General features: G+C 52.2%; 2 protein-coding genes across 5 annotated transcripts; both read left to right on the top strand.

The window, feature by feature from the left end:
* Positions 1 to 1376: 1376 nt before the first annotated feature.
* LOC116817247 (uncharacterized) lies at positions 1377 to 4555 on the top strand. The gene is made up of 3 exons (XM_032767164.2): positions 1377 to 2517; positions 2822 to 2910; positions 3296 to 4555. The coding sequence occupies exons 1-3, from the start codon at positions 2202 to 2204 to the stop codon at positions 3500 to 3502; spliced, it is 612 nt and encodes a 203-aa protein (XP_032623055.1). The 5' UTR covers positions 1377 to 2201; the 3' UTR covers positions 3503 to 4555.
* Positions 4556 to 4780: 225 nt separating this feature from the next.
* SCAMP3 (secretory carrier membrane protein 3) lies at positions 4781 to 12447 on the top strand. Of its 4 annotated transcripts, none has more exons than XM_075070993.1 (9): positions 4781 to 4863; positions 6021 to 6098; positions 7622 to 7765; positions 7930 to 8053; positions 8202 to 8330; positions 8652 to 8811; positions 9341 to 9442; positions 9640 to 9757; positions 10041 to 12447. In XM_075070993.1, the coding sequence occupies exons 2-9, from the start codon at positions 6033 to 6035 to the stop codon at positions 10185 to 10187; spliced, it is 990 nt and encodes a 329-aa protein (XP_074927094.1). In that variant the 5' UTR covers positions 4781 to 4863; positions 6021 to 6032; the 3' UTR covers positions 10188 to 12447. The 4 variants fall into 4 exon arrangements, with proteins under 4 accessions (XP_074927094.1, XP_032623050.1, XP_032623052.1 ...); XM_032767159.2 differs by lacking the exon at positions 4781 to 4863 and adding an exon at positions 4870 to 5017; XM_032767161.2 differs by lacking the exon at positions 4781 to 4863 and adding an exon at positions 4957 to 4993 and having other exon boundaries at positions 6018 to 6098.
* The last annotated feature ends 27 nt before the right edge of the window (positions 12448 to 12474 follow it).

Below are 12474 nucleotides of genomic sequence, written 5' to 3' on the forward strand. Positions count from 1 at the left end.
CTTCATTTACAATTACATTTTGAGACCGATCAGGTTTTTTATCCATTTAATGTGTGCCATGTAAATTTTATATCATTCTAGTTCAGGGGTCGGCAACCTTCCAGAAGTGTGTGCCGAGTCTTCATTTATTCACTCTCATTTAAGGATTTGCATGCCAGTAATACATTTTCATGTTTTTAGGTCTCTTTCTTTAAGTCTATAATATATAACTAAACTGTTGTTGTATGTAAAGTAAAGAAGGTTTTTAAAATGTTTAAGAAGCTTCATTTAAAATTAAATTAAAATGCAGAGGCCCCTGGACCGGTGGCCAGCACCCGGGCAGTGTGAGTGCCACTGAAAATCAGCTCGTGTGCCACCTTACCCAGTAAGAACTTAGCCAGTACTCCAGGACTTATTGAAAATCAGCATTAATGGTCTAGTGAGCGCCTCAGCCAGCTCTTTTAAAACTCTGATGCGAGCTATCTGGACTTGCTGATTTAAAAGTATCTAACTTTAGAAGCTTCTGCTTAAAATCCTCCAGACATACTATTGCAATGCAAAGTATGTTATCACCATATGATGAGACTAACATCTGGTTTTCCGCCAAACGCAGAACAGAAATATTTATTGAACATTTCTGCCTTTTCTGCATTATTAATAACACTTCCATTTCAGTCTAATAATGGATCAATATCATTGTCAGGATTCTTTTTGTTCTTTACATATTTTGTTAAAAATTCTTATTGTCCTTAACTCTGCTGGCTATACATTTCTCCTTGTCCTTTTGTTTCCCTTATCAATTTTCTACAATACCATACTTCTGATTTATATTAATTACTATCAATTTTGCCTTTCTTCCGTTTGTTATATATATATATATATATATATACACACATTTATACGTGCTTTCACTTTCCCTGTAAACCAGGCTGGTTTTTTACCCAGCACTGCCTTCTTCCTCAATTGTTGGATTTTGGCTTCTTGGGCATCTATTATATGTTGTTCTTAAATTATTCCTAATTATCAATCACATTTTCTGACTAAATTCTCTCTTCCAGCTAACTTGGCTCGAAACTGTTTTTAGCGTTGTGAAATCTACCCTTTTAAAGCACAAGACATATATGTTATAGGTGTGGACTTTATTCTGTTGGACAATATAAATGTGACCAAGTCATGATCACTTGTACCTAAGTATCAGAGGGGTAGCCGTGTTAGTCTGGATCTGTAAAAGCAGCAAAGAGTGCATCCGACGAAGTGGGTATTCACCCATGAAAGCTCATGCTGCAATACGTCTGTTAGTCTATAAGGTGCAACAGGACTCTGTTGCTTTTACTTGTACCTAAGCTACTGTTAATTAATTTGTTCCTCTATTTGTTAGGACAGGGACTAATAAAGAATTCCTACATGTTGACTGCAACACTTTTTGAAACAGGAAATTATTAATAAATAATTATTGATAAAATTTAGAAATTTCAAGCTTGTTTTAATACTGCCAGCATGAGATCTCCAGCATCTTTAACTCAAATTGAAGTCCCCCATGATCTTTTTTTTTTTTCTTTTTTTCCTACACATCCTAGGTAGATGGCTAAGGAGATGGCTACCCTGGAATTTGGTGATCTGTAGCTACTACTCCATTTTGTGCTTTATCTGTTAGGACACTGAGCTGTAAACATTCAAGATAATTTTCTTCTTAGTTATCAGTGAATCAGAAACAGGCAGTGCAATTTTTGGCACAGAGTGCCATTCTCTCTCTCTTTTTGCCCACTTGATCCTTCCTAAATAGGTTACAACCATTGATTTTTAACATTCCAGTCACACACATGCAAATTATAAATGACCAATTCCAATTATTTCATTTGTTACCCAGGCTTCTAGCACTGACATATAGGCAATTTAAGAATTTCTTCTCCCCATGTCCTTAGGTTCCTTGACTAATGTTGTTCTCAACATCTCAATTTTGTGCCGAGTGCTCATATCTTCCTCTTTTACCCTCCACTTTTACTATTAGTTTAAACCCCACTTGAGGTGTCTGCCCAACCTGTCCTTTAGGAGATTGGTCCCCCTTCTGCCCAGGCAAAGGCTATCCAAACTATACATCCACCTCTCCCCAGTAAAGGGGGGCCAATGTTTGACAAAACTCCTCCACTCCATGCTACTTACCTAGCCTGCAATTCACTTCCAGAATCTTCTGCTTTCTGTTTTCCTTTGCTCGTGAGACAGGAATGATCTCAGAGAAAATTGCTTGGATGTTGTTGTTCCTTTTCAGCACGGATGGCCTGTTCCACTATCTGAGGTCTGTCTCTGCACCTTGCACAGCACTGACTGCTGCTGTCCTTGCTGCCTCTGCTCCAGCCTCTCTGCTCACCTCTTCTCTCCAACTCGCACCTATGGAATCTGTAGTGAGGTCTGCTTTCAGGGCCCCAGTGAAACAGCTGCAGTGCTGCATCTCTGCTGTCTTTCCTGAGGACACGGACTGCCAGGCATTGGGATGCTGCATAAAGGGTCCAGCAGAACAGAACCAGAGGACCCAGGATAAGAAATAAGAGCAACTGGCCACCTCACCATGCCTGGCTCAATGAGATGTTCTAGGCCCTGCTTGGATCTGATGGGGTCCTCCCACATATTGAGGAGAACCCTTTAATGACAGACCTATCTGTATAGTCATCTTCTGTGTGTGATGTTCCTCAGTGAATACAGAGTATGGCCCACAGAGGGCTGCGTAGGATGGTAAGTCCATGAGAGAGTGCAGTTCTCCGTCCCAAGGTTCCTCCAGCCCAGTGAAACCCATTATACCCACCACCCTGTTCTGATTGGGAGAAGCAGCTTGCTGACACAGTTCTTTCCAACTCAGGGGACGTGGTCTATGCTCAGAGAGAGGCTGAGCGTGCAGCCATCAGAACCCACATCAGAGAGAAGTACCAGCTTCCCAAGGTAAGGGGGAGCCAATTCAACAGGCCTGGGGAAGAGGAGACTTAGCTCCCCAGGGAAGCTTAGGATTAGAGTCTCATAACTTTGCCTATTTGGTTGCACCCATTCGTCAGGTCCTAGCCCCATATGCTGCTGGGCAGACCTACTCCAGCTCTGGGGCTGTTCACTTGCCCATGGGGTGCAGATAATTGCAAAATACCCTATTTAATTTAGGAAGAGGGAAAAACCTGTTTATACGGTAAGGCTGTGATACTTCCTTAGGATCAAGTGACCTGTTATCTTGGATGGACAGTTGTGTTGGGGGAGGGCCCAGCTCATGGTACCAGCTGGGTGGCTCCACGCATGAGTCCTCATACTAACATCTTTCTCCTTTCTGTTTCCTCTTCAGAACAAGGTGGATAAGAAGCAGCTGGAGGTCATTGGGGGGAAGGTGAAAATGCTGCAGGACCATGTGCCTGTGGTGAGGCCTCAGGACACCCCCGAATTTGACTCCTGCATCTCTGGCCTCAGTGCTATGGATCTCAGCTCCCTGAAAAAAACAGCAGAGAGCACAGTGCAGTCCATGTGGCTGGGGCTGCGGTGTCCTATCATATGAACAAACCAGCAGCGGGGGCACAGTAGCCCAATTTCGCTGCTCAGTCCAGACTCTGCTGTGCTCCCTGCCCTGTGTAAGAATTGCTGTTCTCGCCCTCTTGGGGGACTATAGGTTAGTGGAGTTCAGTTGGGAGTTGGGCTGCTCCTCTGATGCAACATCTGCTTCTGTTCCATGAACCATCTCTCCCTGGGGTGTGGGAATCCATCCTCCACTTTAACTACAGTATCTTTTTGGAATGAGAAGTGTGGAAGTGGGATCACCCTAGAAGTTGCAGGGTGACCTCTACTCTCTTATGCCTCACCTCCCGACCACACCATCTCCTGGTAAAGCCCTGAACCTCTCACTGCTTTGGCTTCTCTGAAAGAAGGATGGATGAGCTTATGCCAAGCATGGTGAATTACAAGATACAGCACTTGTGTTTGGACACGCTTGTGAGCTGGGGTTCTTGGGGGAGTATTCAGGTCACTTGCATGTGCGCCTGAACATTTTGTAGCTCCTCTGTAATTGTGTAAAATTTCAGAGACTGCAGGCCTGGGGTTGTGGTGGCTTTCACGATGGATGGCAAGTCATGGTGATTAATGAATCCGAGTCCAGTGCCCTGGGATGCTCACATAGAATAGCTTGTCGGAAACCACCCATCCTATGAAAGCCAGGAAAGGGCAAAAGGCCTAGGGCCAGTCCTGCCCTCAGTCTGTCAGCCAGAGCGTTTATTCTGATGCCATGTTCCTTGCTTGCCGGTGGGTGTAAGTTTCTCTGGACCGGGAGTTGCTGCTTCTGCACTCTGAATTAAACACACTTGCATCCTCTTTACAAATCAAGTGTTGTTTCCTGGCTCCCTCTTCAAACTTGCTCAGCCTATGGCAGCAAGGGGCCTAGCAGCCCTGGCCCAGGTGGCACCAAGCCCTGAGGTGGGGGAGTCCCTCACAGGCTCCCTCCCGTAAGGGTGGCTCTGAGCTGGCCAGGCACTGACTGGGCCTGGGTTTGATGTGCAGGAGAGGTAACCAGGCCCTGTGCCTGCAGCTGCCCCGGCCCTGCTCAGCGCCGGCCGCGCTAGGGTGGGGGGCAGGCAAGGCCTCGCTCACTGAAGAGGAAGGAAGACAAAATGGCACCTGCTGCCTGACCCCCCACTTCTGTTGGGTGTGTCACCCTGGAAACTACAGCTCCCAGCCTGCATTGCGGACAAGGCCCAGAGACATTCCCGTCAGGCAGCGTGAGTTCAAGGGCTGCAGAAACTCCACGTCCCAGCATGCAGCGCGGTGGCTCTAGCCCTACTCATGCGCACACGCCGCCGCCGCGCGTGATCATGCCTCAAGGGCCTCGGGTGCGGAGTTCCCGCCCGCAATGTGGGCAGCGCCGATGACGTACGTGGGGCGGTAGCCAATAAGCGTCGGTCAGGCGGGGGGAGCGGGGGCAGCGGACTCAGTGGCTGAGGCTGAGGCTGGGGTCGCGTGGCCGGAGCCCGGCATGGCCCAGAACGGGGCGAACCCCTTCGGGGAGCCCGAGAACCCCTTCCAGGTGCGCGGGGCGGGGCCGGCGGGGACCCCGGCAGCGCTTCCCGTCCCAATGCACGTCATCGGCAGCCGCGGCGGGGGCTGGGGGCAACTTCCTGTCTCCGCGCGGCTCAGCAGACAGACCCGGGGAGGGGCTGTGCGCGCAGGAGAGCGGCTCGTGCAGAGCCGGGCCCGGCTCTGGCAGGGCGGTTGCTCCCCTGGATCCTCGGGGCTGTACGCGCAGGAGAGCGGCTCGTGCGGTTTCCCAGGGAGGGAGCCGAGCTCTTCCCCTAGGCTGAGCGGGGGAAGGGGGCGAGATGGTCCCTGCTTCCTGTTGCTCTGCGGTCCTTAAGTTGCCCCAGCTGCTTCCCTGTCGCCCCTGCGCTGCTATTGCCCTCCACAAGCCAGGGCTGTGCTCCAGCATCCGCCTCTCATGCTGGATGCCCAGAGCCATGTAGGAGCACTGGAGCTGGCTGTTGGCCTTCCAGGGCTGATGCATTGTCTGCCTGGCTGCCAGCAAAGCCCTTGGGAGCTGGTGGAGGCTTTCTGGGAATTCTGCGCCCAAGACCTGCTGGGAAGTCAGTCTGTTGCTGGGTGCTGTGTTCCCTCTGTGTGTATCTGCTTAAAATACTAGATGAGAGAATTGTACATGTCGTTCAGCCCTTCTAACTCCCAAACAGGTCCCTTAGTGGGGTCCAGGGAGAACTGCTCTATTGTGGGGTTTGCACCATTCTGCATGGTGGTGCTATCGGACCGGTGCTGCCCATGTTGGCCTGAGCAGTTCTGACTGTGTCCCAGTTCCTGCCTTCCTGAGCTTCCCCTTGGATTGAATCAATTTATGAGCTGTGCTGGCTGCCAGGGCCCAGGGAGTGCCCTAGGTGAGAGACTGCCCTCTGCATGGGCTAGGGGGGGATGTTGCCCTGAGCATTGGGAGTGGGAGCTGGTGGGTTGCTGCAGGGCCTGGGGTATAGCAGGTGAATGGGAGCACTGTTTGATCTCAGTGACTGCAGGTTCATGCTCCATTTCAGGATCCTGCTGTGATGCAGCACAAGCCCAGCATGGAGTATGCGACGCTGGATGTGTACAACCCGTTCGATAACAGAGGGGTAAGGAAGCTTCTGGGCGCTGAGAGTAGTGCATTGGGGAGAAGCCTGCACTGGCCACAGGGTTCTAGTCCTCTGCATTGGTCTGGCTGTCCGTGGAAATGCTCACTTTCTCCTGGGTTACATCCCAGACACCAGTCTGTGGCCTATCCCTCTCAGCTGGGGCTTGTTTGGCAACTGGCCAGCTTGTGTGGGTTTTTTGGGGACAGGGGGCTCCCTGGGCTCTTGTTTTGGTGGGAGGATAGTGTTGGGTTTCTCACACTTGCTGTGAGCTGAGCCCTCCTGCCCCCTACAGCCTCTCATGCTGGGCTGGCTTGCTACATGTGCATGGAGAGGCATCTTGTGTGTGGGTTAACAGCTGATAGCGCAGCAGCTGTGATGCCCAGCTGGCAGACCCGGTGCCAGCTCATGCCAAGGCCTCTAGCTCTCATGTGAACACTGACAGATGCACAGCTGGAAACCAGTCGGGCTTGCCTGGGTGTTAGTTTTGTTAAAATCTTAAATTTACAAGAATGTTTGTGTTTAGACTTTATGGAATATTTGTAAGTTGCTGTATGTATTAATCTCACTTAGAACATTTGTACCCCATGTTATGAGGTGGTATTAAGTATTTGCATTCTCATCCTCTGTAATTGTGTAAGTCATCAAACAGGAAAGGAGCATTAATGAATGTAAAATGGTGGCTTCCCACTGAAACAGAAGAGAACAAATACTTTAATTGCTTTCCACACATGAAGAGGAGGCTTGCATGGGAACTCATCCCATCACCTTGAACTCTTGGGGGAAGCACATAAAAATCCCTAACAAGAAACTCTCTCACTGTGCTGCTTGGACTTTGAGAGGGCAAGATTTCTAAGCATAAGCAAGGAATTCCCAGATACTTAGCCTGGGTTGACCCTAAAGAACACGCTGCTTGCATATTACAGTAGTTTCTACCACCTCTTGGAACCTAAAACCCTAACTCATTTGTGTTTGTTTACCTGCTTTAACCCTGTAAATAACTCTCATTTCTAACTAATCTTTTGTTAGTTATAGGACTGGCTACAAGTGTCTTTAGTGTGAGATCTGAAGTGCAGTTGAGCTAGGATAAGTGACTGGTCCTTCAGGGCTGGGAGTAATCTGAATATTGTTGTGATTTTTGGTGTAAGGAACCATCTGTCAGAAAGGCAAGCTTGCCTAGGTGGCAAGATGGAGTAGAGTGCCCAAAGGGACTGTCTGTGACTCCATGGTCAGTCTCTTACAGTGCCTGGGGAGTTGACACTTGGCTGGTGAAATCTAAGTGTAGACCTGACACCCAGTTTGGGTTCAGTGCCCTGCTTCTTAACAATCTGCCATGAGGTTGGTGCTCATGCGCCACTCCAGGAAGCTTGACACCAGCTCTGGGCATTTGAATGTCAGCAGCTCCCATCCTACACACTCTGGACCTGTGCTGTCTCTTTCCCTGCTCCCTGCCTGTTGCCTCCTAGATATAAGCAGAAGACTGTGAGCAGTGTCCATGTCTAATTATTCTCTTATGTCTCCAATAGCCACCCCCTCCCTACCAGCCCCAGCCAGGGGCTCAGCCGACTCCACCAGTCACCAAAGTTCCCCAGCCACCGGCCCCTGCCATGCAGCCCCCCAAGAAGCCAAGCCCCCCAGAGTCCAAAAACTACAGCTCCTATGGAACTCAGGTGATGGGTGCAGGGCAGGGAAGCCAGCATGCTGGCAATGGGGTTGGTTGACTCCTGTGCTCTCAGTTGGGGCTGGTGGAATTGAGTCACAGTTTGGAGAGGGGTTGGGAGCAGCTGGTTCTGGGGCCCGGTAGCTGAGTTGTCACTCCTTCTCTCTCTGTTAGGAATCGACAGCAACCGCCACCACAGCTGAGCTGCTGAAGCGTCAGGAGGAGCTGAACCGGAAGGCGGAGGAGCTGGACAGGCGGGAGCGGGAGCTGCAGAACGCAGCTTTGGGCAATGCTGCAAGTAAGTGCTAGAGCTAGGGTAGGGGAAGGTCAGCAGCCCAGACTCCCTGGCCCAGTGCAGCACGCGCACACACGCATGTAGCCTTCCCCTCCTCCTGGGAACTGCTCTGGTTGCACTCTGGTTTCATCCTTTCTGCTTTGCTTCACAGTCAGACAAAACAACTGGCCTCCGTTGCCCTCCTTCTGCCCCATGAAGCCCTGCTTCTACCAGGACATCGCTGTGGAGATCCCCATGGAGTTCCAGAAAACAGTCTCCTCCATGTACTACCTCTGGATGGGTGAGCATCTGGAGAAGGGCACCAGGGTGGGGGGCAGAAGAGAGGGTTTGGAGGGGTGTGAATATCCCTGTACGTTGTTGGGGGTCGGAGGGGAAGGCACAGACTTTGCAGTGTTCAGGGGGATGGGGCCTGGGACTGAATACCCTGCATATGGGAGTTGGCTGGGAGGTGCACTCCCTTGCCCCCTCGAGCCGCAGGATTCCTGATTCCCAGTGCTGGGACCAAAGGGGGTGAATCTTGCTGTTGAGGAGGGGTGTGTGTGTGACACACGGGTTAAGGCTCTGCTGCCCCAGGGGTTTCCTAACCTGCTGTTTCTCTTAGCCAGCACCGTGACTCTCTTCCTGAACTTCTTGGCCTCCCTGGCCTCGTTCTGGGTGATTCCCGCAACTGGTTCGCACTTTGGTCTCTCTATCCTCTGGGTTCTCCTCTTCACACCCTGCTCCTTCCTGTGTTGGTACAGGCCAATGTACAAAGCCTTCCGGTATGTCCCTGCTGGGAGTTCTGGGGCTGGCAAATCAATAGAGCCTCTGATTCTTGGGCAGCTCCATTTATTTACCAGGGCACCAGAGATGTCCTATAGCTGCAGTGGGTCTGCCTGGCTGTCACCACTGGTGACACCTCAATCTTCTGTGGCTTCTGGGCTGTGGACCTTGCAGCCAAACTCCTATGGGAGAAGGGGATAATGATCGGAGTGTACCAGATCTCCATGCTCCCCTAGTAGCACTGGCCCCTCCTCGGGAGGGGGTGGGGTCCCGTATCGTGTCTGCCTTAGGGAATTAGGGAGGAACCTCCCCACCCACCCTGCAAGAGAGTGAAGTGTGCCCAAGTTGTGGGTGACTGAATTGTGCGCTTCCTGGGGGGGTAAAGGAACAGGCCTGGCTGTGCCTCCTGGACCTGGCTGTTGCTTCTCAGGCCTGTGTTCACTGGCCCTGCTGGAGGGTGGAGGGAGAGTCTCCGCTGGGAGCAGGGATGCTCTAACTAATCCAGCCTCTCTCTCTCCCGCTTCTCAGGAGCGACAACTCGTTCAACTTCTTTGTGTTCTTTTTCATCTTCTTCGTCCAGGATATTCTGTATGTGCTGCAGGCCATTGGCATCCCAGGCTCGGGATTCAGGTAGGGGCTGTGCTAGGCCCAGAGGAGCTGGCTCTCCTTTCTCTGGCCTGGCCCTGTGTTCCTTATGCAGAGGCCCAGCTGTGCTGGCTGGTCCATTCCAGCAGGACTGGGTGCTGGGCAAGATTGCTGCGTGCTCCTGTCATGGGGAGGGGGCTGGGAGTCTGTGCGCGTGGGCAGCCCTCTCTCTCTCATTGCAGTGGCTGGATAGTAAGTCTGAGTGTGCTGAGGGAAAATCAGGCTGCTGCTGTGATCATGATCCTGGTGGCTGTGTTCTTCACGGTGGTGGCCGTGTTGGGGATCATCATGCTGAAGAGGGTGAGTACCGAGTGGGGTCTTGGCCTTCTGGCAGGATCCCAGCCAGTGCTTTCCTGTCCCTGTGGTGCAGAGAACTGGCTTTGAGCACATGCTGGAGCCCTGTGGGTCCTGCTGGGCTCTGCAGGGCCTGGCTGAGCCTGCCCAGATTCTGGGATATTGCACTCTAACTAGGGTGCCCCCTCTCCTCTGCTGTGGCCTGCTCAGTGTCTGTAGTAGTGCTGGGGTCCCAGTTTGGGTGCTGGGCCCAAGTACAGTGCCCATTGACCGTGGGTTTCTCTTCTAGATCCACTCCCTGTACCGCCGGACGGGTGCCAGCTTCCAGAAGGCACAGGAAGAGTTTGCTGCGGGCGTCTTCTCAAACCAGGCGGTGCGCACGGCAGCAGTCAATGCTGCAACAGGGGCAGCGGGCAGTGCCTTCCGGGCGCAGTAGGGGCAGGCCAAGCCCAAGGCCCCATCACTCTCACATGGGCTATTTTTAAAGAAAAGGAAACCAAGTTGCACTTTCATTGGGTCCCTTTGTGTCGGCCTTGGCCAATCAGAGGCTGCCTCATCCCAGCTTGGAAGCAGGGATGCCCAGATACTCTGCTGCTCTAACCACCTCCCTCATGGATGGAGGCTGCTTGTGGTTTGTGCCACCCCTGTGGACAGAGGCTGTGGGGAAAGATGGGGTTCCCTTTGCACTCAGGAAGGGGCTCTTGCCCATTTCAGTTCCCACTATGTCCAACGCTGACTGCTTGGGTGAGGTGGGAATTGTGCATGTTGCATTTCCTGGTTCTTCCCGGTCACTGCTGCACTGTTGGCCTGAGATCCCTAGATCCCTCCCAACCGATGAAATCACTTCCTGCTTAACCCAGAGAGCCTGCTGCTCCTGTGCAGAGAGGGAAGACTTGTATCCTAGTCTCAGCCTCCCCTCTGTCCATTCAGGGGGTAAGGCCGTGAGGGTGGAGCTGGCTCTGGGCTAGGTATGGGTGAAGGTTTCTCACTGTACTGCCTTTGAAGTGGGACCTCATTATCTGTCAAAGATGCTGTTCCTCCAGTGGCTGCAGCGGCTGTGACCTCCCAGTGGGGGCGGCTTGCTGGTTGGCTGTTGGCCCAGTGTGATACTGAGGTGACAATGGGGAGCAGCTTTGGGGCTGCCATCTAGTACATATGTGCAGTGAAGGTTACTTTGGTGCCAATAACCTGGGCCTATGTCCCCTGCCCTGCAGCTGCCCACCCAGTGCTGTGGCTGCAGCCTTTGGCCAGCGCGTGCCTTAGGGCCCTATGATGAACTCCTTCCTCGCATGATTAACAGACGAGAGGCCTGAGCCACTGCTCTGGGTGTTGGGGCTCCCTGTGCCTCTGCGCTGCCTGCCCTGTAGTACCAGGAGGCCGAGTCAAGCCTGAGGCTCTAGGTTTACTCTGTCATTGGGGAAGTTGCAGAGCAGGCACCATAGCCCTGGCTTCCCTGGCCCCTCTTGAGGGGGAGATGCTATGGATCTTGCATAGCCTGGCTTGGCTGATGTAGCATGATTGTTCTTTGTATGATTCTTGAGTGCCCCTGGGCATCAGCTGGAGGAGATCCTGTTCCTAGCTTTCATCTGCATCCTTTCCCCAGGGATCCCCACATCTCTGCTCCGTAGTGCCCAGTGTCCTACTCTGCTGGCACTGTGTTCTCTCCTAGTGCTGCCTGCCTCCCCACCTCCTCCCCCAATGCTGCAGGAGTCAACAATGTATAGGGTCATTCCTGCCCTGGCTCGTAGCACTCATCACAGGCAGTCCTGAGGAAGCCAAACAATGGAGAGGGAGGTGGGGGCAGATCTCACAGCATGTTGGCTTGTGGGTGGGGCAAGCACAGCTCTCTATTCCCACCCTGGGGGCTGGGTTTGGTTGGCTTGAAACAGCTCTAATGTTCTGTCCACTCCCTAGTGCTGTCTCTCCAGGCTCCACTGCTAGCTAAAAGCCACTTAACTGCTGTAGTAGTGGCCACCCCCTCTCCTATCCTGCCAGTGTGCTGGGGCAGCAAGCAAGACTCTCCCTGGCTCCAGGGCAGAGGCAGTGGCCCCTTTCCCTAGAGTGGGGGCTGGGTGCAGAATAGGTTGCACTATTGATTTGAATTCTTGCCTTTGCTGGGGGTGGCCAGCACAGCAGAAGCAGTGAACTTAATCTGTAGCCAGGGAGACTTAGGAAAACATTTTTAGTGTCTAATCAAACTGGAAGGGTGGTTTGAGTTCTGGACTAGGCTCTCAAGGGAGGTGGGGGAATCCCTGTCACTGGAGGTTTTTAAGAACACCTGTGGGGGGATCTAGGTTTACCCGACCCTGCCTCAGGGGGAGGGGGAGATGGATGGGACTTGCCCACAAGTGCTGCCTTCCAGCACTACATTTGTGCATCCCTGCAGTGCATCAGCCTGGCCTCAGCACTCCCTGGTTTCCCTGGAGTTGTAACTCAGCTGCTGGCAGTTGTAAGAAGGGCAGGGATGTGTTTCCTTTTGCCTCCTTTCTGTCTCTGGAGGGGTGGGTGCTTAGGGACCTGTGCTGTCAGGGGATGCAAGAGGCAGAGGATGACAGCTGGCATGGAGACTTTCCACACTACAGGTCACAATTCACCTGCCCCAGAACTGTAGTGGATTTTTTTCCCCCCTGTGCCAAATGCAAAGTCAGCTTTGATTTTATTTAAAATAATAAAGTGTAACTCCTTGTTCTCTAGGGCTTTCTGTGTTGGCTTCATGTCCATCA

This window comes from Chelonoidis abingdonii, chromosome 11, assembly GCF_003597395.2.
Source record: "Chelonoidis abingdonii isolate Lonesome George chromosome 11, CheloAbing_2.0, whole genome shotgun sequence".
NCBI lineage: Eukaryota > Metazoa > Chordata > Testudines > Testudinidae > Chelonoidis > Chelonoidis abingdonii.